Source organism: the organism of the source record quoted next, unplaced genomic scaffold (assembly GCF_019419815.1).
Source record: "Pyrus x bretschneideri cultivar Hongxiangsu unplaced genomic scaffold, Pyrus_bretschneideri_v1 Contig71, whole genome shotgun sequence".
Taxonomy (NCBI): Eukaryota; Viridiplantae; Streptophyta; class Magnoliopsida; order Rosales; family Rosaceae; genus Pyrus; species Pyrus x bretschneideri.
Window position 1 is genome coordinate 1,219,008 of NW_025999811.1, and position 21,324 is coordinate 1,240,331.

At 37.3% G+C, this 21,324-nt stretch overlaps 1 protein-coding gene across 1 annotated transcript; it reads right to left on the bottom strand.

Moving 5' to 3' along the window:
* Positions 1 to 13,043: 13,043 nt before the first annotated feature.
* LOC103959947 (condensin complex subunit 3) lies at positions 13,044 to 20,051 on the bottom strand. Its single transcript, XM_048574468.1, is given in 13 exon segments — positions 13,044 to 13,616; positions 13,824 to 14,085; positions 14,221 to 14,403; positions 14,405 to 14,485; positions 14,577 to 14,637; positions 14,750 to 15,258; positions 15,580 to 16,019; positions 16,097 to 16,244; positions 16,487 to 16,584; positions 17,875 to 18,143; positions 18,476 to 18,621; positions 19,013 to 19,216; positions 19,626 to 20,051. Coding segments are annotated over 13 exon segments (3,099 nt in total). The 5' UTR covers positions 20,001 to 20,051; the 3' UTR covers positions 13,044 to 13,293.
* Positions 20,052 to 21,324: the final 1,273 nt, after the last annotated feature.

Sequence of the window (21,324 nt, forward strand, 5' to 3'; positions counted from 1 at the left end):
TGACATTTTTAGGGTTAAGAATTAAAAAAAAATGAAAAAGATATAGTCGTTGTGCCCACCTGGCACAATCTGGGTTGTTAAATTGCAAAAAGATATTAATCTAATGGTTCATATTAATTCAGTTAGATAAAATTTTAAAACATTAAAAATACAGAAAAGAAAAAAAAGCAATTTCCTAGAAATACCCAACCATCCCCTTCCACTTTACATCACATCTCAACATTTCCAAATTTCATACCGACACGTGACACTACATATTAGTTAAAAATATGATCTAAAATCTATCTACAAAAATTATAATTTCGAATGATGACACGTGGAATGACGCGATTAGTTGAAAATCTTATCCGAAATTAAACGTAATATTATTTTTTTATTAATTTAAAAAAAATTAATTTTTAATAACAATTGCCTAAACAATTCAATTACGATGTAAAAAAAGAAAATTAATGAAAAAAGCTTGAAAACTTTGACTTTTAATGATAAAGACAAAATAAAGGGTAAAATGAATAGTACCAAGTTTGACTTTTTTAGTGTAAAAATATAATTTTTCATCAAAATGAACAGTACTACATATTTTTCGTTAAAACTTTTATATAAAAATACACGCAAACTGTTACTATTCACTAACACAATAATTGCCTATTGTCCAGTTGTCCGGGAAATTATTGCATTGAGGAGTGGACTTCCTCTTGCGCCACAAAAATGGAGCCTTTTAGACCAAGACTTGCTTTCCTACGTGTGAAGGGTAGCTTTATCAAGAAGAGGATCCTCTCCTGAGCATAGGATGAAGATCATTCTTACCACGAAATCTAGACCGTTTAATTTTAATTCAACGGATGAAATTATTATAACTTTTTAGAGGACTTTCTGTTTAGAGCTGTTAGATTAAAATTGAATAGTCCGCATTTCGTGGTCAAGATGATCCTTATCCTGAGCTCAGGAGAGGATCCTCTTCCACTTTATCTAGCCAGCTTATTGCCACTCTTCATTAAACTTCTTGCAAATGATAAAAATATATTTTCTTTAAGTGCAAAAAATTAAATAAGAAATTTTAATAGTTTTTACCTAAGTAGCATTTTTATAAGGAAAACTAATGAAAAAGACTTAAAAACTTTGAGTTTTAACGATAAGAACAAAATAAAAGGTAAAACGAATAGTACCAGGATTGATATTTTAATGTAAAAATGTGGTTTTTCGTTAAACTGTACCGGAAACTTTTCGTTAAAATTCTTTTATTTATATCCTTAAGTGTTGAAAAAAACTAAGGTTAATAGGTATATTTTTTGTTACAATCAATTAAAGTTTAATTGTTACATTAACCACATAGAAATTCAAAAATGATTCATGCAGCTAAATATCAGATTTAGTGTATATGAAAAATCGTAAACAATGTTAAATGCACATGAAACATGGATTAATTTACGCTCCTATTATATTAGGATAGCGGTTTCAAGAGGTAATTTTAAATTTTCATTAGAAGGGTTCATCTCAACATACTTAACTCCCACTCTTGGAATGAGAAAAAAGTTTGAACTCGGGACATGGGGAGTTGAAGATGAAGGCTCTAATCATTAGTAATCCACCACTTCCTAGATTGTTGACAATACTTTAGGAGTTGTCGAAATAGTGGAACTGTAAGAATTTTGTTATAATATGTTCATATTTCTAAGTCCTACTTGTCGGATTACGCTGATATTTTTGGTACCTAAATAAACTCCACACATGCTGTCAAAATTCCATAGAGATAAGTTAAAATGCCCTTAATAACCACTATGATATTGTCCTTCAAATTGCATATTACTACATACAATGCACGTTATATGTGCGGATTTTATCACAAAAATCTTGATATCATTAATGATAAAACCACTCAATTATATTATAACTTATTTTTCAAGTTTTCAACACATGAAAATTTGCAAGTTCGGACATCAAGTTGTTGATTAACAATCGTCGTTAGTCTGAGCCTTGAAATCAAGCAGTATAAATTTTAAAACCCACCAGAAAATATGAGAGGAATCTCAAGATTTATTGAATGAGAACTTATAATTATAATTGTTTTAGAGTTTGTTTTGAACTACTTTTAAAATGACTGAAAATGGTTTTGGTAAAATTATATTTTAGCTTTAAAACCACTTCAAGTGCTTTTCTACAATTTGCTTGCATTTTTAATAAAGATTGGTTTTAAAAACACTTTCACCAAAAGTATTTTCAGTCATTTCAAAAGCACTTCCAAATAAATTTTTAGACTAAGTGGTATTATTCTATTTATGCGAATCTAAATCATATTGGAGGAGACTTTGAGGAACCATCAATTGGCCAAGTCAAGCTATATAGCCAAAATAAAATCTTAAATATAATGAAGGAGGCTCTCAAAGTCGCTATCATCAATTGTGTCCACTTGTAAACTTTTAAAACCAATAATAAAGTCCACTTCCTAGAATATTGAAGAGGTTAAGGCTCACAAGTAACCATTTCTCTTACGAAACTAATATCTTATTTATTTATTTAGTTAAAGATTAAAGCAAAATATATAGTAAAAATAAGAAAAAAGAAAAGAAGGAAGGATTGGAATGAGGGAGTAGGGTAAAATATTATACAATATTAAAACTATAAATTAAGATCTAAACAAACGACTTTTCTTTTGACGTTTTTATTTTATACATTCTCCTTCACTTCTCGATCATACATTGCTGTTTATTTTTTCTTTTATATTTTAAAATGAAAACTAACCATAAAATAAAATATGGCTGTCAAATAAAATGAGTCTGAGAACACTCCAAACTTTGTTCATTTTTCTTTAACAATTTGTGTCAGTTTTTGGGGCATCTTGAGTTAAATCTTTTGTTAATTTGGACTTGTGTAGATTGGAGTTTTCGTGGTGTTAGGTTTTCTTGAGTAGTTTCTTATTTTCTTGTCATAAAAAAGGAATTAAAATAGTTAACTGTGAAAGTGAAATAGTTGTTGAAAAGAGTCGACCATATAATGATGACAATGAAATGAAGCAAACGGGACCCCTTGTGAGTCATCGACACGTACTCGCATGCATGCCTCTCCATTTGTTAGATAACACTAAAAAGTTAAAAAACAAAACTGTCAAATGGTCCCCATTCCCCATCTTCTCTTTTCATTTTTGCAATTAGTGTTCATACAAATGGAATGAGATTTTTTCTAAATCTTCTTTACGATGATTTTAGAGATTTTTAAATCGTGTTTATTTATTGTATATCGTATGATCATAAATTATTTTAAATATTTTTATTTAAAATTAAACATGAACATTAACTGATCAAAACCAACCGTACGATATACGATGAACGAACACAATTTAAGAATCCAGAGAGGATCCTCATTCATACAAATGGTTTCATTCCCCATCCTCTTTTTTCACTGCTAGATATTTTTAAATTTTAAAATATGTTCTTATACACTGTATAAATTTTAAAATTTAAACTCATCTAATATTGATAAATAGAATAGTGAAGAAAAATTTTCTTGCACATAAAGCATGCATAAGATTAAAAAGTCGTGCTCCAATATTCTAGTGAAAAGAATGTTAAGTTATTATCCATGTGTACCCTCAATTCTAAATTATTATAATTTTTTCTTTTAAAATAATTACTAGTTAATTTGTTTCGATTTATCATTGGATTTTGGACATGATAGACAGTCAAGCTTAATTGTTATTTAAGTAATAAGAAAACAGAAACGATAAGGACATTATATTGTTTTTCTTTCTTAAAGTTTTATATTTTATTTTAATCATTGAATTGAATAAATTAAATAATAGAGTGTAAATGTTTGTAGTTATCATTTCTCTTAAAAAATTAAAAATAAAAACAATGGCATCATTTGAGAGTTGAAAGCCCTTCCGATTCCCAAAGTATAGTTTCTAGAAGTTTAAAGATAATCATGGAAAGTTGTTTATCCTTTGATGGTTTAGTGTTTAGTTGTGTATCCATTGATACATTGATGGCGCGTTTACTAATCCGTAATCAAATTGAAAGGAATTGAATTGAGGGGGAATTGAAATGAGGTAGAATCAAAATCAGATTCCTGTTGAAGTTGTTGACTAAAACTGTCTGGAATCGGAGTATGAATGATGTTGAGTCCATATAAGTTGTTTACTAATTCACTTCAATCGGAATGAAAACTAGGTTGATTACTATATTGCCCTTACATAAATAAATTATTTTCATACTAATTAATTAAATTAAATTTTTAATTAAATTTATATAATAAAATTCATCTATATAAGCATATATAAATAAGTTTTATTTATTTATTAAAAGATGGCAAGAATGATGTTGAGTCCATATAAGTTGTTTACTAATTCACTTAAATCGGAATGAAAACTAAGTTGATGACTAAATTGCCCTTACATAAATAAATTATTTTCATACTAATTTATTTAATTAAATTCTTAATTAAATTTAAATAATAAAATTATCTATATAAAAATATATAAATAGGTTTTATTTATTTATTAAAAATGACATAATGAGTGTCAAGTGAAGGGCAATATTGGGATAATAAGAAATAAGTGAGGGCATAATAGGAATAAAAGATGCATTCCCAATTCCCTTACCCTCTGGAATTCAAATACCTCACAAAACTAGGGAGTCCCGTTCCTCCAATTTCAGGAATTGGGCTCGACCATTTTTTTGATTTCTTAATATTTGGTAAACACCAGAATACTCCATAATCAGAATTCAATTCTCTTTCCTTATTCCGATTACCCTTACATAAATGTGCTATGAGAGTGGATCGTGAATAGATATGGTTGTAAATTCTAGGTTAAATCAAGTTTTTAATATAAAACAATATTATTTTTACGTTAATTCAATTTAAACGGCACATAATCAAACTCGAATGTGAGAGGTACACATCCAATTTAGACAAAGTAACTTCCCCTGTCCACATCATTTTTTGTTTTGTTTTTCTTAATCCCATCTGCTTTTTACACGTTGTGATTGGCCTTTTTTTCGGTTGGATTTTTCCATCTTTGTTTCCATCTCTCTTTTTATTAACCCCTTCCCATTGATCTAAGCCAGATACCGACTCGTGACAGTGTGTGAACGCACCCAAGTTCCTCCCACTAGAAGAAACCTTATCCAAGAGAAGTTTTATGGACGATTTGAAGCTTTCAAAACCTCTGGCCGAAACCTCTGCCTAACCTTTCCAATGTTCCAATTGAAAATTAGCTACCACAAAAAATGCACTTGTCCTTTGCGTTGAAATGGCAAGAGTCACGTCTCTCGAGTGTAAAAGCATCCTCGTCACGCCCACATGTCAAGAAAAGTACAAGTCCATCTATGTAATATCATTTTTCTCTATAGCAAAAAAATGTCTTTCCTTTTGTTTAAGTACGTATAAAGTATATTTTTTAAAGCTTGAATTGCGTGTTTGATATATAAGATTAAATAAACTTCTGCAGAGAAGATGTATATGATTCTAGTTTTGTTAGTTCACTTCATATTTAGTTTATTTAAGACTAATGATAAATATTCCAATTTAGTCCTAAACCGGCCAAACAAACGCTCTCGGAATTTCTTTTGTTAATGCATTGTATTTGTGCATGCAGTAGAGTAGTGATGCTAGGGCCAACATGTTAAAAGGTGAATATATTCATGAATCCATTCCCTACGCATGTTACCATTTCTGTACTTCAAGCATCTTAGTTGTGGAAATACATTAAGCTAGCCAAACAAATCAACTCTTGTTCGTGATACACGATTCACGAATAAGTCGGCGAGATATGTCGGCTAGGATTGAAATTTACAACGCAGTTTTTATTATTATTATTATTATTATTATTATTATTGTTATGTATGTATATACATCGTTACTGTTGCATGGTACACGCATGCCAGGATTGTTAGACAAATAAGGAATATGGTTGGAGTCCTTGTATAATTGTATATAATATTATTATTGGAAGAATAAGCCGTCCTACAGCCGTCAAGCCGTCCTACAGCCGTCCTACCTTGTCCTACCTACACACTAGCCGTCCTACAGTCGTCAAGCCGTCCTACAGCCGTCCTACCTACACACTAGGACGGCTACCTTGTCCTCTACAGTCGTCCTACCTTGTCCTACCTACACACTAGGACGGCTACCTTGTCCTACCTACACATTTGTATCATGTATATATATCCTTGTAATCTTGTAGAGAAAGACAATGAAAAAATAAGCATTCTCTTCCATTTGCATTCCCTTCCATAAGCATTCTCTTTCATTTGCATTCTCTTCCATTTTTCCACATTCATGTATCAATAACAAATATATATTTTTAGCCTACATACCTTTTTCTACATGGTATACAGAGCAGGTTTATAACCCTAGCCCTAATTTTTTTTTCGGCAGCTTTCTCTGCCGTTCCCATGGCTGACTCTTCTTCTTCCGATGGTGTTTTTTCCCTTCATCATTCCGATCACCCGAATCTTGTCCTTGTATCCAAGAAGTTGAATGGTGATAACTACACATCCTGGGCCCGTGGCATGCATATTTCCTTGAGTGCCAAGAATAAACTTGGTTTCATCACTGGCGATATCCAAGAACCTTCTTCCTCCGACGACCCTGATGCTCACGCGGCTTGGCGTCGTTGCAATGACATGATTCTCTCTTGGCTTCTGCATTCCTTGGAACCTGACCTTCAAGAATCTGTGCTTTTTTCCACCTCTGTCCAAGCTGTATGGGATGATCTTCGCGAACGCTTCTCTCAGAGTAATGCTCCACGCATCTTCCAACTCAACCGGGAACTTGCTACAATTTCTCAAGGTTCTTCTTCTATCTCCGCCTATTTTACTCGCCTAAAAGCTCTCTGGGATGAGCTTGCTTCTTATAATGATGGTTGCACGTGCTCTTGCAACGCCAAGCATGACCGTCAACAACTCATGCAATTTTTAATGGGCCTCAACGAATCCTTTGCTGCTGTTCGTGACCAGATTCTTTTAATGAATCCCCTCCCCACTGTTCGTCAGGCCTGTTCCTCGGTGTCTCAAGCTGAAAAACAACGCTCCCTGGGCGTCCTCCGCTCTGTCGATCAACCTGCTGCCATGGCTGTTCGTGGCCCGTCCCGTCCCTCGTCTGCTCGTCCTCCCCTCCACTGCACCTACTGTAATTTTGATTATTATACCCGAGACACCTGCCATAAACTTCATGGTTATCCCGTTGGCCATCCCCTCCATGGCTAACCGTGGCGACCACCGCGCCGTACCACTGCTTCCAGTTCTTCCCGCAGCCATGCACCTTCCAGTCCTCCCCAGCAGCCACGGTTTTTTGCTTCCCGGCCCCATAATTTCACCCAGGCCCATCACGTGCAAGGCACCCAGGCCCCCGCCTCCTCTTCTACTCCAGCGACCCACCAATTGCACGGGACCCAGCCCACTTTGCATGACTTGCAGCTTGCCATGCCTGACCTCTATGCCGAGCAGCACTCCCGTGTTCTAGCTGCTCTACGTGACACCACCACCCCTCCTCAGGCCAATGCCGTGCTCACTACTGATTTTGCCCAAGGTTTGTTACCTGTCACCTCTCGTCATGGTCAATGGATTCTTGACAGTGGTGTTACGGATCATATTACTTGTTCCGCTTCATGTTTGGTTAATCGTTCTCCTTCACATTTGCCGCCTGTTTCTTTGCCTAGTGGTGCTTCCGCTCCCATTACTTTTACCGGCACTCTTCCTTTAAATTCCTCAGTTACTTTGAAGGATGTTTTATGTGTCCCTAATTTCCGAGTGGACCTTTTATCGGTTGGTAAACTTACAGATGGATTATCGTGTTCCATAACCTTCTTTCCTTCTTGGTGTGTTTTGCAGGACTTGGTTTCGAAGGCGATGATTGGTGTGGGTAAGCGACGTGGCGATCTGTATTACCTTGTGGCCCTTACCTCTTCTCTCCCCACCCGTCAACCTCTCTGCAACATCATTACCATCCCCTCCTCCCTCTGGCATAGGCGTCTTGGTCACCCCTCCTCCACTCATTTGCAAGCTTTAGCATCTAGCTCTCTTAATTGCACTTTTGATTCTAGTCATATTTGTGATGTTTGTCCGTTGGCAAAACAAACTCGTCAACCTTTTCCTTTGAGTTCAATTTCATCAATTTTCCCTTTTGCTTTAATTCATTGTGATATTTGGGGCCCGAATCGTCAATCTTCTCTTTCTGGTGCTAATTATTTCTTAACCATTGTGGATGATTTTTCTCGCTTTACGTGGGTCTTCCTCATGAAACATAAATCCGACACTCAACAATTAATTAAGGATTTTTTTGCTTAAGTCACTACCCAATTCCGCACTACCATCCAATGCATTCGTACTGACAATGGTGGTGAATTTTTATCTCTTCGTAGTTTTTTCTCTGATCATGGGGTGCTTTTACAAACTTCTTGTGTTTATACCCCCCAACAAAATGGCGTTGTTGAAAGAAAACATCGTCATCTTCTTGAAACCGCTCGCGCCCTTCGTTTTCAATCCCATCTTCCTATCAAGTTTTGGGGGGAATGTGTTCTTACCGCTACTTATCTCATCAATTGTCTCCCTATCCGTCTTCTACATCATAAATCCCCATTTGAGGTTCTCTTTTCGAAAACCCCATCTTATGACCACTTTCGCGTCTTTGGTTGTCTGGCATATGCCACCTCTGTCACTCCCACCACTAAATTTTCCCCTCGGGCTCATCGTTGCATTTTTCTCGGTTATCCTCATGGACAAAAGGCCTATACCCTTTACGATCTCGACAATCACCGCATTTTCACTAATCGATACGTCATCTTTCACGAAAGTACTTTCCCTTATGCCGTTTCTCACCCTCCTATCCCATCCTCTTCGCCTACCCTACCCATCCCACCCCATCTGGACTTTACATATAACCCACCCCTTCCTGCCCCGACGCCTCACCCTCCTCCACCTTCCTCCCCTTCCACGCCTCCCACAGATTCCCTTGCTACCCCATTACCCGTTCCGCCCCATGCCCCTACCCTCTCGGCATCCCCTCCTTCCCCCCCCCCCCCCGCTACTTCCTTACCTTTCACCCTTTTACCCACGGACATCCCTACCCCCCCCCCCCACTACCTACCAATCCTCCCCTTCCCCGCGCCTCTTCCCATGCCCATAAACCTCCATCCTATTTAAAAGACTACGTTTGCTCGCAGGTGATTCTGCCATCCCACCCATCTTCGACTTCGCAACCCGGTTCTACACAAGGTACGCGATATCCACTTTGTAATTTTCTCTCTTATCACCGTTACTCTCCCAGACATTTTTCTTACATTAACTCTGTCAGTCGGACTGTGGAGCTTTCCTCCTTTGCCGAGGCTGCCACTGACCTCAATTGGCAACGTGCTATGACTGAGGAGCTTCAAGCTTTACATGCTAATGGTACTTGGACTTTAACTTCCTTGCCCCCTGGCAAAATTCCCATTGGTTGTAAGTGGGTGTACAAACTCAAGCACAATTCCGACGGCTCTATTGACCGCTACAAAGCTCGTTTGGTTGCTAAAGGCTTCACTCAGGCTGAAGGTATTGATTATCATGACACTTTTTCTCCTACTGCTAAGATGATTACGGTGCGTTGTCTTCTTGCTCTTGCTGCTAGTCAGTCTTGGTCTCTTCAACAGCTTGATGTTAATAATGCTTTCTTACATGGTGACTTACATGAAGAAATCTATATGTCTCATCCTCCTGGTCTTCGGCGACAGGGGGAGAATCTTGTGTGTCGCCTTCACAAGTCACTTTATGGTCTTAAGCAGGCTTCTAGCCAATGGTTTGCCAAATTCACTAGTGCCATCATTTCTGCCGGTTTTCAACAATCCAAAGCTGACTATTCATTGTTCACTAAAAAGTCTGGTATTTCTTTCACAGCTTTGCTCATTTATGTGGATGATATTGTGATTACAGGCAATGATGCTAGTGCCATTAATTCTCTGAAGTCTTTTCTCCGTGATCATTTTCGGATAAAAGACCTTGGTGATTTAAAATATTTTTTGGGTATTGAGGTTTCTCGTTCCAAACAAGGGATTTATATTTCTCAACGCAAGTATGCATTAGAGATTCTCAAGGACTATGGTTTTTTGGGAGCACGACCCATTGCTTTTCCTATGGATGACACAAAATTATCTGATAAAGGAGAACTTCTCAAGGATCCTGAAAAGTATCGACGATTAGTAGGTCGGTTAATATATCTCACTATCACTCGGCCGGATATCACCTATTATGTGCATGTTCTAAGCCGTTTTATGCATGAGCCAAGGATATCTCATATGGATGATGCGCTTCGTATTGTTCGTTATTTAAAGGCTACTCCAGGTCAAGGTTTATTATTTCGTTCTGACAACCAGACCAAGTTAACTGCGTTTTGTGATTCTGATTGGGCAGGTTGCCCTATCACTCGCCGTTCGACTACTGGGTATTGTGTATTCTTGGGCGGTTCTTTGATTTCTTGGCGGACGAAACGACAGAAAACCGTTTTGCTCTCTTCAGCAGAGGCGGAATATAGGGCCATGGCAGGTGCTTGTTGCGAGATAGTTTGGCTTCGTTTTTTGTTGAAGGATTTGAACATTCCTTTGGATGGTCCTTCCATTTTATTTTGTGATAATCAAGCAGCGTTACATATAGCTGCCAATCCTGTTTTTCATGAACGAACTCGTCACATTGAGATGGATTGTCACTTTATACGAGATAAGATTGTAGATGGCACAATAGAGACCAAGCATGTGGGTACGGCACAACAGTTGGCAGACTTGTTTACCAAACCTCTTGGGAAAGAAAAGTTTTCGGGTATGTTACGCAAGTTGGGAGTTCTTGACATCCACTCTCCAACTTAAGGGGGAGTGTTAGACAAATAAGGAATATGGTTGGAGTCCTTGTGTAATTGTATATAATATTATTATTGGAAGAATAAGCCGTCCTACAGCCGTCAAGCCGTCCTACAGCCGTCCTACCTTGTCCTACCTACACACTAGCCGTCCTACAGTCGTCAAGCCGTCCTACAGCCATCCTACCTTGTCCTACCTTGTCCTACCTACACACTAGGACGGCTACCTTGTCCTCTACAGCCGTCCTACCTTGTCCTACCTACACACTAGGACGGCTACCTTGTCCTACCTACACATTTGTATCATGTATATATATCCTTGTAATCTTGTAGAGAAAGACAATGAAAAAATAAGCATTCTCTTCCATTTGCATTCCATTCCATAAGCATTCTCTTCCATTTGCATTCTCTTCCATTTTTCCACATTCATGTATCAATAACAAATATATATTTTTAGCCTACATACCTTTTTCTACAAGGATCCTCTCCGGATCCAATTCCTTCCAGATTCTTCTTTTTTTAAAGCCAAGTTAGCATCGTGGGTCTTTCCGGAGCTGGTATTGGCAAAGTCGTAATAGTCGTCAACGACATACTCCAGCTTGTGGTTCTGAAAAATAGAGCATGTAGAAGTTTCTCAATTAACAAACAAAAAAAGGGAAGAAGAAGATGCATAATTAAAGAAGGATTATTGAAGAAGAAGAAGAAGACGAAGAAGAAGCATCCTCGTCACGCCCACATGTCAAGAAAAGTACAAGTCTATCTATGTAATATCATTTTTCTCTATACGAAAAAAATGTCTTTCCTTTTGTTTAAGTACGTATAAAGTATATTTTTTAAAGCTTGAATTGAGTGTTTGATATATAAGATTAAATAAACTTCTGCAGAGAAAATGTATATGATTCTAGTTTTGTTAGTTCACTCCATATTTAGTTTATTTAAGACTAATGATAAATATTCCAATTCAGTCCTAAACCGGTCAAACAAACGCTCTCGGAATTTCTTTTGTTAATGCATTGTATTTGTGCATGCAGTAGAGTAGTGATGCTAGGGCCAACATGTTAAAAGGTGAATATATTCATGAATCCATTCCCTACGCATGTTACCATTTCTGTACTTCAAGCATCTTAGTTGTGGAAATACATTAAGCTAGCCAAACAAATCAACTCTTGTTCGTGATACACGATTCACGAATAAGTCGGCGAGATATGTCGGCTAGGATTGAAATTTACAACGCAGTTTTTTTTTATTATTATTATTGTTATGTATGTATATACATCGTTATGGTACATGCATGCCAGGATCCTCTCCGGATCCAATTCCTTCCAGATTCTTCTTTTTTAAAAGCCAAGTTAGCATCGTGGGTCTTTCCGGAGCTGGTATTGGCAAAGTCGTAATAGTCGTCAACGACATACTCCAGCTTGTGGTTCTGAAAAATAGAGCATGTAGAAGTTTCTCAATTAACAAACAAAAAAAGTGAAGAAGAAGATGCATAATTAAAGAAGGATTATTGAAGAAGAAGAAGAAGACGAAGAAGAAGCAAAACTGCAGAGAAGAAAGAAGGAGAATTTGGGGGTCCGAAGAGGATCATCTCCCCATGCATGCTAGGGTTTCATGGTGGACAAGTCTGAGTATTTATATATAGATCGTCCGAAAGTTAAAGTTTCATCATAAAAAATTAACATTATAAGGAGTAATCCAAATTACTTATAAATCCATGTAAAGTATTTAATGTAAAATTCTCTCGATATAAAAGACATTTTCTTTTCTTGTTGAATCCCTCCACGTTACGTAACGATGGGATTTCTCCAATAGGCACATCACTAGGAGAATTATTTCAACACCTATGCGTGTCGGCACATGTGGTTTCCACCGTGACATTTGGGTTGCAAGATTACCTAAACAAAACAAACTCTTTTGGAAAATGACTTTCAAGTTATCCCAAATCCCCAACAAACCTATCATTTCAAAAACTGAAGCAAAAGTCTTAATATCTTTATCAAATCATAATACGATTGTCTTGTAGCCAAAATGATCAGTCAAATTGACATATCTCTTCACTTTGGTCATTGACAATGAAAACATCAAGTAATTCTTCAATTTGTCCACCGTAAATTATTTTAATCATTTCTTAAAAAATCTGTTAATATCCTCAAGAACCACTTCTATCACTTTGGTCCTCGACAATTTACAGACTTTCACAAATGGACCATAATAATTAACGGTAGACAAACTCAGGAACCTCTTCTATCAATTTTTATTGTCATGAACCAAAATAAGAGTTACGCAAATCTCAAAGACTAAAAAGCCTAATACATGTCCCCAGCCTATATATTACATTGTAAACCGTTAAAAAGTTAAACAACCTGAGTAATGCAAATCTTAGAACTCCCATACGCACAACTATACAAAAACAGCAACCTAATTCGTTAGAAACAACCATACAACAAAATACATTGTTCAACCCACTGAATGAAGGAACTAATCAGGTCCATCTGAGTCTTCATCAGATGTAACCTCCGAGCCTTCTTCCTCCTCTTCATCATCTTCATGGATCCTCAAGGCTTTATTAGCAGTCATCTTCGATAGTGCTGCAGTCTTGCTTGCTCTCTGTGACCGAGCGCTTATTTTGACAAGATTATTAGGAACCACCGAGGTGGGAGAACTATCTTCATCATCTGAAGATGCCTCTTCAAGCGCCACTCGTCTTCTGGAACGGGCTGGTTTGGTTGAGCGAGGAGCTGGGGTTTGCGGCATTTCAACAGAAACATTGAAATCCAAGTTGAACTCTAGTTCTAACTTACCTGCAAAATATATATAAGCAGAAGAATTAGAAGAGATTGTGATCATAAACGAGCTCACATACCCACAGCAAACATACACGAAAACTGCTTAAAATGATTGCAATCCAATATGTCATTTGTCAATGAAACAACCCTAGTAAGGTAAATCATCTTAATGAACGAATAATCCTTTGCATGGGGTTCCTAATAGCATGTTAAGGATTTTACCAAATATAAGATTAGCTTGATCTTGCGACATTTCCTGATCTGGATGCCTATCTTGTGCCTTGAGATGGTCAGCCATCCGCCTTAACTCTTTGACAAGATCTTTCTCTGCTGATACAGATTCGACCACACGAATTAAAAGCCTCCTCATTAACTGGATCGCCTCTTGCTCTGATAACCGGAAATGAAGCATGACAAGTACTCTGCATAATGCCGACACGTATGCCTTCTCTGCAGGTGTCTTCTTTGTACCGAAAGTAGCAACCTAAATTAAGAAGATATCAGTGACTAAAATCGTAATCACAGTTTCAGAGAATGGCATAAAGACCAAAGTTTTGGAAGTTGAAATATTAACTTATAGCTGCGGGCCAACTTAAGAAGTAAAGAATACTACAGTTACCTCTGCGGCTATGCGTATGGCAAGCCCCTCCTCACCACACTCAAGTGGAGGTTCTTCTATCACTTCTGGTAGTTCCCCGGTATCATTTACTTTCTCTGTCCCATTTTTATACAAGGGAGCCTGCATGATGTGCAGCATAAAAAGTGATACTTGGACTGCACGCTTACGCATATTAGAAACCACAGGTAGCAGAACCTCCAGCAGTGCCATTGATACCCGGCCACATAGAACGCATGACTGGAAGGAAAGCCTTGGATATACACTTCTGCATCAAATAAACACAGGATTTCAGGCTATTGGCATCATCTATTGATATGCTAGAGGCACCTCATGTTAGACAAATGAGCACTACTTGCCTTGTGATTAACTGCGAGGGAAGGGTAATTCTCAAAGAACACAGATAAACACTGTTTCAACCTGATGAAAAGTTGAGTACTAAATTAGAACAAGTTGGTTTTCTCCAAAACTAAATTGGGATGATTATACTTGAAAAAAAAAGATACAGAAACAAATAAGGCACAAACGCTACCTCTGCAAGTCTTTAGATTCGTTGCTGAAGTACAAGGTAATGAGCTTGGATAAAAGTAATGGGTGTAAAGAAGCAGGCATGCCTTGGTAATTCTCACTTAGAAGAAGAATTTTCGCAAACCCCTCACCAAGAGCACAATGAATCGACTCATTTTCATCACTTGCTAAAGAATTGTCCCAATCATCTTTCATGATTCCAGCATACAAAAGATCTAGCAATTTAATGTTCGATATCCCATCTGTATCAGAAAGGTTTAAAGGACTAGAAGTTATATCATAATCTTGACATTGTGGTGAGCCGCCCATCACCCTATCAACTTCCTGAGGATTATGCCACATCCCAAGATCAAATAATGCCTTGCAAGCAACTATGCTAATTGGACCTGGTCCCTTAATAAATGAAAGCTTTAACTGCTTTACTAGTTCCTGGCTTGGCTTTTTCTCTAACAACCCAAAAAGCCCAAGACACCTGACTGCAATCCTTTGGACTTCCAAGTGAGAATGTTTTGCCTGCAATTCACAATCAAGAAAGTTTGTAAACCCCTCGAAATAAAATATAACAAGGAGAGGTGTTTTACTATGTTGTGTGGACAAGTAGAAATGTATAAAGTAAGCATATCATACGACATGCATAAAACGATGTCAAGAATGCCTAAACGCCTTTCATTTACCTTAAAGTTGTTATACAGTAAAGAGACGAAATAGATTACACCTTAATAATTAGCCCCTCTGCTATCTCCTACGTTGGAGTGTAGGCAAGCACTACAAAAACTACACACTTGTTCCCAACTTTTTTAAATTTAAACTAAGTACATGAAAAAAGTTTATTACCGCTGGAAGCAATAATGATTGCAGTAGTTCAGTAGGCTCAATAGCTTTCCCTTGAATCCAATGATATGACCTTGCCTTCTCCAAGCAAAGGCCGAAAACAGCAAGGCAGTGCATCCATTGCAGAAAATCCGCTGTTCTTTCCCTGCAAGGGCGAGCAAGTTCCTCTACAACCCCAAGAACAACTTCTTCAAATTCACCACTACCAGCATGCACCTTGCTTGCTAACCCAAACACTGCTTCAGCCCAATCTCTATCACCACCAAGATTTATTCCATCTCCTATAACAACCATGTTCCCACACTCATCAACTTCATGGTCAAAAGGCTTATGCAGAAGTTCAAGCACAAATGTACTAGCAATCTTCCGGGTTGTAACATCTGAAAAATCAAGCATTGCACCAAGCAATAGTAGCTGCCGACATGCAAAGCGATAATTTGGTCCTGATTAAGTAATATCAAGTTAGGATATATAGTTGGATATAAATCAATGTTCTCAACCAAATGGAACTTGCACTCACCAGCATCTATGTGAGCTTTGACTAAATCTATATAATCAGAAATTGTTGCTGGTAGAATTTGCTCAAGAAGGTCACTGGTGTCTGAAGCTTCCGCTGCATATACTGCTGCTTCAGTGCCCATTGTTGAAGCAGCGTCAGAGCCTTTTGCCTGTTCAAGCACAATTTCTGAGCTTAAACAAAGAGGGGCAAGTTTGCTCAACAATATAACATTGGAATATATGCCCTAATATACCATTCCAGACATGGTTATATATGCCTTTTTCCACACCTACTGGTCACTATCCTCAAATTTCATATATGCCCTAAACTTCTCAATTATATTTCCACCCTATTCTATATTCTTAAACCAAAAACACAGGACAATTACAGAATAAATCACTATAAACGTACTTGTGCTTCCATCTGCAGATGCCTACATATCATCCTCCAATAAAGGGCTACCTCCGCTTCCATTAGTTGAATGCTTGGCGTGCAACGTTCTGAATCGCCTAACAACAAATTGGAAGCATGACCAATGGAAGAGGCTAATATTCATACTTTATACACATGCACACATATAAAGAGCAGCTCTTATCAGAGAGAGAGTAACATTTTGTGTTGCCAAACCATGAATCAGGATCATCAAACAAGTGGAATCATATCTAAATGTATGATCCTCATGAGAATTTTACCATGGTAATATATACTCATTTCTTAAGAAAAGAGCAGACAGCATTGTTAAAACCACCCAACAATGTATTTCAGTGAATTGAACCATCCATTTCAGGTCCATATCCAAGGATCAACCTTTCAAAAAGTAGTCACACAAGAAATTGTAGACGTCTTATTATGACCAAACAAATAGATATACACAGTGTTTCCGATAAACACTAAAATGAAGAAGACTGAACAAAAGGGTGCAGTCTTTTATTTGGCCAATTTTCGCAGGGAGGTTTTTAAATTGGGACATAAAAAGGGACGGTTTGAATCATGAGACCATAGTACAAGTGGTACTATGCCAATATTGTCTATTGTTTTGAAAAAAGGTACATTCATTGCATAATCTTTTGCAATGCTATGAAAAACCACCAAGATGAATCAGGTAAGATATCTAATCATTTTAGCTACCCCTTAACTGGGACCCAAAATTCATTAGTTCAAAGAACTGAAAGATTTAGCAAAGCCTCATGTGGTACGGAATCTATGGACACAACATCTCTAACCTTTTTACCTATACGCAATTGTATTAAGTTTGGTAGTATGAATGATTTGACAACAAAAGAATGCAACATTTTCAGAAAATGGTCGGAACTAGATGAGTTTCCAAAGCTATGTATCAACATCCTCAAAATTATTGAAAGTGAAGTTTTAAAACAAAGCAAAAGAAGATTAATTTACTATAACATTTAGCTTAATATATCACCCGTTCAATCAAAGCCATGATTATGTGTTCATGAAAAACTGAACTTAGTCATAATGACAAGTTCAAAAGACGTTAAGTTCTTTAACTTGTTTTATTCAGATGTACTTTAGCAGAAGTATACCAAAATATACAGTTTTCCCTTGTACGGGAGATGTATTCAGCCTCCTACTCTAGAAGACAATAAATCAAAAGGCATAGTCGTCTGTGTGCACGCTTTCTCTTCATTGTCAACTTCCAGACCTTGAGTGACTATCCCAAATATATGGTCAAGTTTATTCCAACATGTTGGATTTGGAAAAGATTTTCTGGAAAAGAAAATAAAACGCAATACATACATGCAAGTAATTAAAAAAAGAGGTTCAGAATACTATCACACCTTCAGTTCTCTCATCCGCAGATGATATGTAGTGCCGAATACTTTCACCATCATGTAATTTAATTAAACCATCTTTGAACAATGCACAAGCCACTGACTCCCCAACCAATTCATAGGTTTCAACATCGAGATACTTGAGTAGTTCTAAAGGGTCTCCTTTGCAGCATTTATTTAACCATTCATCTTTCATTAACTTTAGACACTCATTTGAAACAGCAACAGAACGATCAGCAAGTCCCCTCTGAAGAATTAATGTTCTATGCTTGATACTACAAAATCAAGAAAATGACAGTGAGAAACCAAAAACAAAAGACAACACTCCAACAATTAACAGTTGAGGAGGGTTACTACATAGAAAACTTGTAGCTCACATATGACTAGACACTGGTAAACACCACAGTTAATTGAACAAAGGACTCAAATGCAATCATCAAATAATAATGTTGTCAAAAGATTCTCCCACTTCGTTTGATTTTAAAATTCAATGTGTTTAATTGTATATGGACAAATTTTTGTACTGCTCCTTGGTTTTCCATCAGATCTTGTAATACTACTTCAGGAGGTTAAAGGGGATAGAATTGGAATTGTACCATAAACTTACCTTAGACTTTGAAGAGGAAATTTACTAGCTAGAACATGGTATGCTGCTTTGCGCACTGATTCACTGACATCTAATGTACAATCAATGATTGCTTGTGCGGTTGCATTTGAAGGAGGCAAAGATAGCACTATTGCCTTCCGAACCTCCTGCAAAAATGACAAAGTCAGAGATCCAAGAAGCAACTTTCCACATAATTATTAAGTACTATAAGATTGAGAGTAAAATACCAACAGATTACCGCAAACTTTTCAACATAATATTTCCTTTGGTAATAATAGTATTACAACCTATCCATTAGAAAAGAGTATACAAACTTTTGTGTGCGATAACTGCAACCCAAATTTGGGTATACCTAAAATACACTGAAATGCTTCTGAAGAAGACACAAGCGTCACATTATAACATGGAAATGATGCTGATATGGGAACTGTACAAGAAGAGAACATGGGTTTGTATGCCTCTGTTGGTACTCTACTTTGTTTGACATAGAGATTAGTGTTTCGAATTGTGTGCATATAACAAAAGTGAGGCACTCACCACAGTTTGCTCTGCAGGAAGCATCTCAAGAAATAAATCAAGGATATCACTGTTCTCGCAATCACTTGCAAAACGCGAAAGAGCTCTAACTGCACATGTACGGATTACAGGGACCTTGTCCCCCACACGCAACTTCATACAATCTATTACTTCATCCCAGAGATCACTGCTCACTTCTGCATCATCAGGTAATTGCACGATGATCTGCAGGAACAATAAATTATGTCAAACCAGGGGGAAGAGAAAAATGTTGCAAAGTATGAAACTTGTGCAACTTATGAACAAAAAAAAAAAAAAACTTCATGAAAAATCGGGGCAAGGGTAGCAGTATTACAATGAAGCTCCAGCCAAGAATGAGTGAAGCTAATGAATTATCACCATTTAGAGTAGATAAATCAAATGTTACTTACAGAACTCAATTTTAAGATAGTAGTAGCTCAAAAGTAAAACATTAAAGAAAATAGTACCCTCTCCTCAAATCTCATGACCTTCGAAATTATACCCATCTTCAAAACCATACACATCCAAACCCCAAAAGTTACAAAGCCTTAAAACCCTAAATCCCAATTGCCTCTCAATTTCCCAAATTCAGTAACCAAACTCAAAGTCCTACCTCAGAAACAATCTGGCAGGCTCGTGACCTCGGAGTCTTTTTAGCGGCTGAGGACGCCGGCAAAAGGAACCTGAGGAAGTCCTCCAAGAAAGCGTCGGATTGGGAGGCATTGCCGGAGTCTCGGGTAGTTGCGAAGGCGGAGACGAACCGGACGATGCGTTCGGCGGAGGCGGTGCGCCTCTGGAAGGCGAAGAGGGGAAGTAGAGTTTTGCAGAATGCAGAGAAGAAGAGAGAGGATGACGACGTTTTGGAGCGGAGGGCGGCGAGTTCCTTGAGCTTGCGGTTGTGGCTGGCGTTGGAAGTCCGAGCGTCGTCGAGGATTTGAGCGATTTTGAGCATCAAGCAGTTCTGTTCTTCCTCCGTCGGTTCTGCCATGGCTCTCTGTGACTGTGAGTCGGTCGGTCTCAGCCACTGAGGAAATGGATCTGACGATTATTTGGCAGGTCAATCAAGGGTTCGGAATGATTGCCATTTTTGAATTCGAGCGGGAGTTTCTGCTTTTTTTTCTTCTTTTTAAAAGAAAGGAAGTATCAAGGAAAGCTATTAGCTATCCTAATATTCATATGGGTGCCTCATTAATTTTTTAAGGTTGTGCTATTTGCACACATTTTTTAACCTTCCATATGTCGTTATCAATTTTTGGTCGTCGGATTGAATAATTAAAAAAGATCAAAGTATAGAGATTAATAAGGTTGTATAAGAAGTAAAAATTAGTATGTGTGTGTAGCACCACCCTTTTAAACTAAACATTTGTTCACTTTAAAATTTTGATTAAACATTCTTCCGACAATTTTGAAGATTTTATTAAACATTCCTCCTACATATCTTTTTAGTATATTTGGAATATAAATGTATCAAACGTACCACAAATCGATACTTTAATTTTCAAATATACCAGTCGGTACGTTTATTTTCAAATGTACCATCAATTTCAATCACTTCTAATGACTTTTTAATGTAGAAGATACTAATTTAATCAAAACATAAAAACGCACAAATCTTTAGCTTTTGAAATGTAGAATGTAAGTGGTTGAATCTAGTTTTCTCTTTTATTATTATTATTTCTCCCTTTGGCTCTTTAATCTCCATCGTGGGATTGAAGTAGTGTTCATTTTCAAAGGGAGGTGTTTTCGAGTTGTAGCATTTCTTCATCTTAGCTTTTTGGAAAATGACTAAAAGGAGTATATTAAGCACGGATAGTACTCTGATGATGTGTTCCCAAAGACCATGTACACCAAGAAGGTATGTACCATACATCTCCTGAACCTTCCTAAAGTACATGATCTTTAGAAACACATCGTCGTAGCAATTTCCTTGCTTAATATACTTCTTTTAAGCGTTGTTTTCAAAAAAGCCGAGATAAAGAAATGCTACAACTCGAAATACCTCCCCTTAGTTCACTACACATGGAATGTGGCCGATCGAATCAATGTATGTAGCTTTCGACTGCACAGGAGATGACATTTGATGCAAATAAGGTAATTACGTACGTACAAATTACTAGTTCTTTTACTTATTTACATCAAGATCATCCCATGTGCAGTCGAGGACTGCAACCATTGATTCATCGATAGGCCACAGCCCTTGTATAGTGAACTAAAAAGAGATGGTTTTGAGTTGTAGCATTTCTTCATCTCGGCGTTTTGGCAAACATCGGTTGACTAGAATTGAACATGCATCAAGTACTGGTATGGCGTGT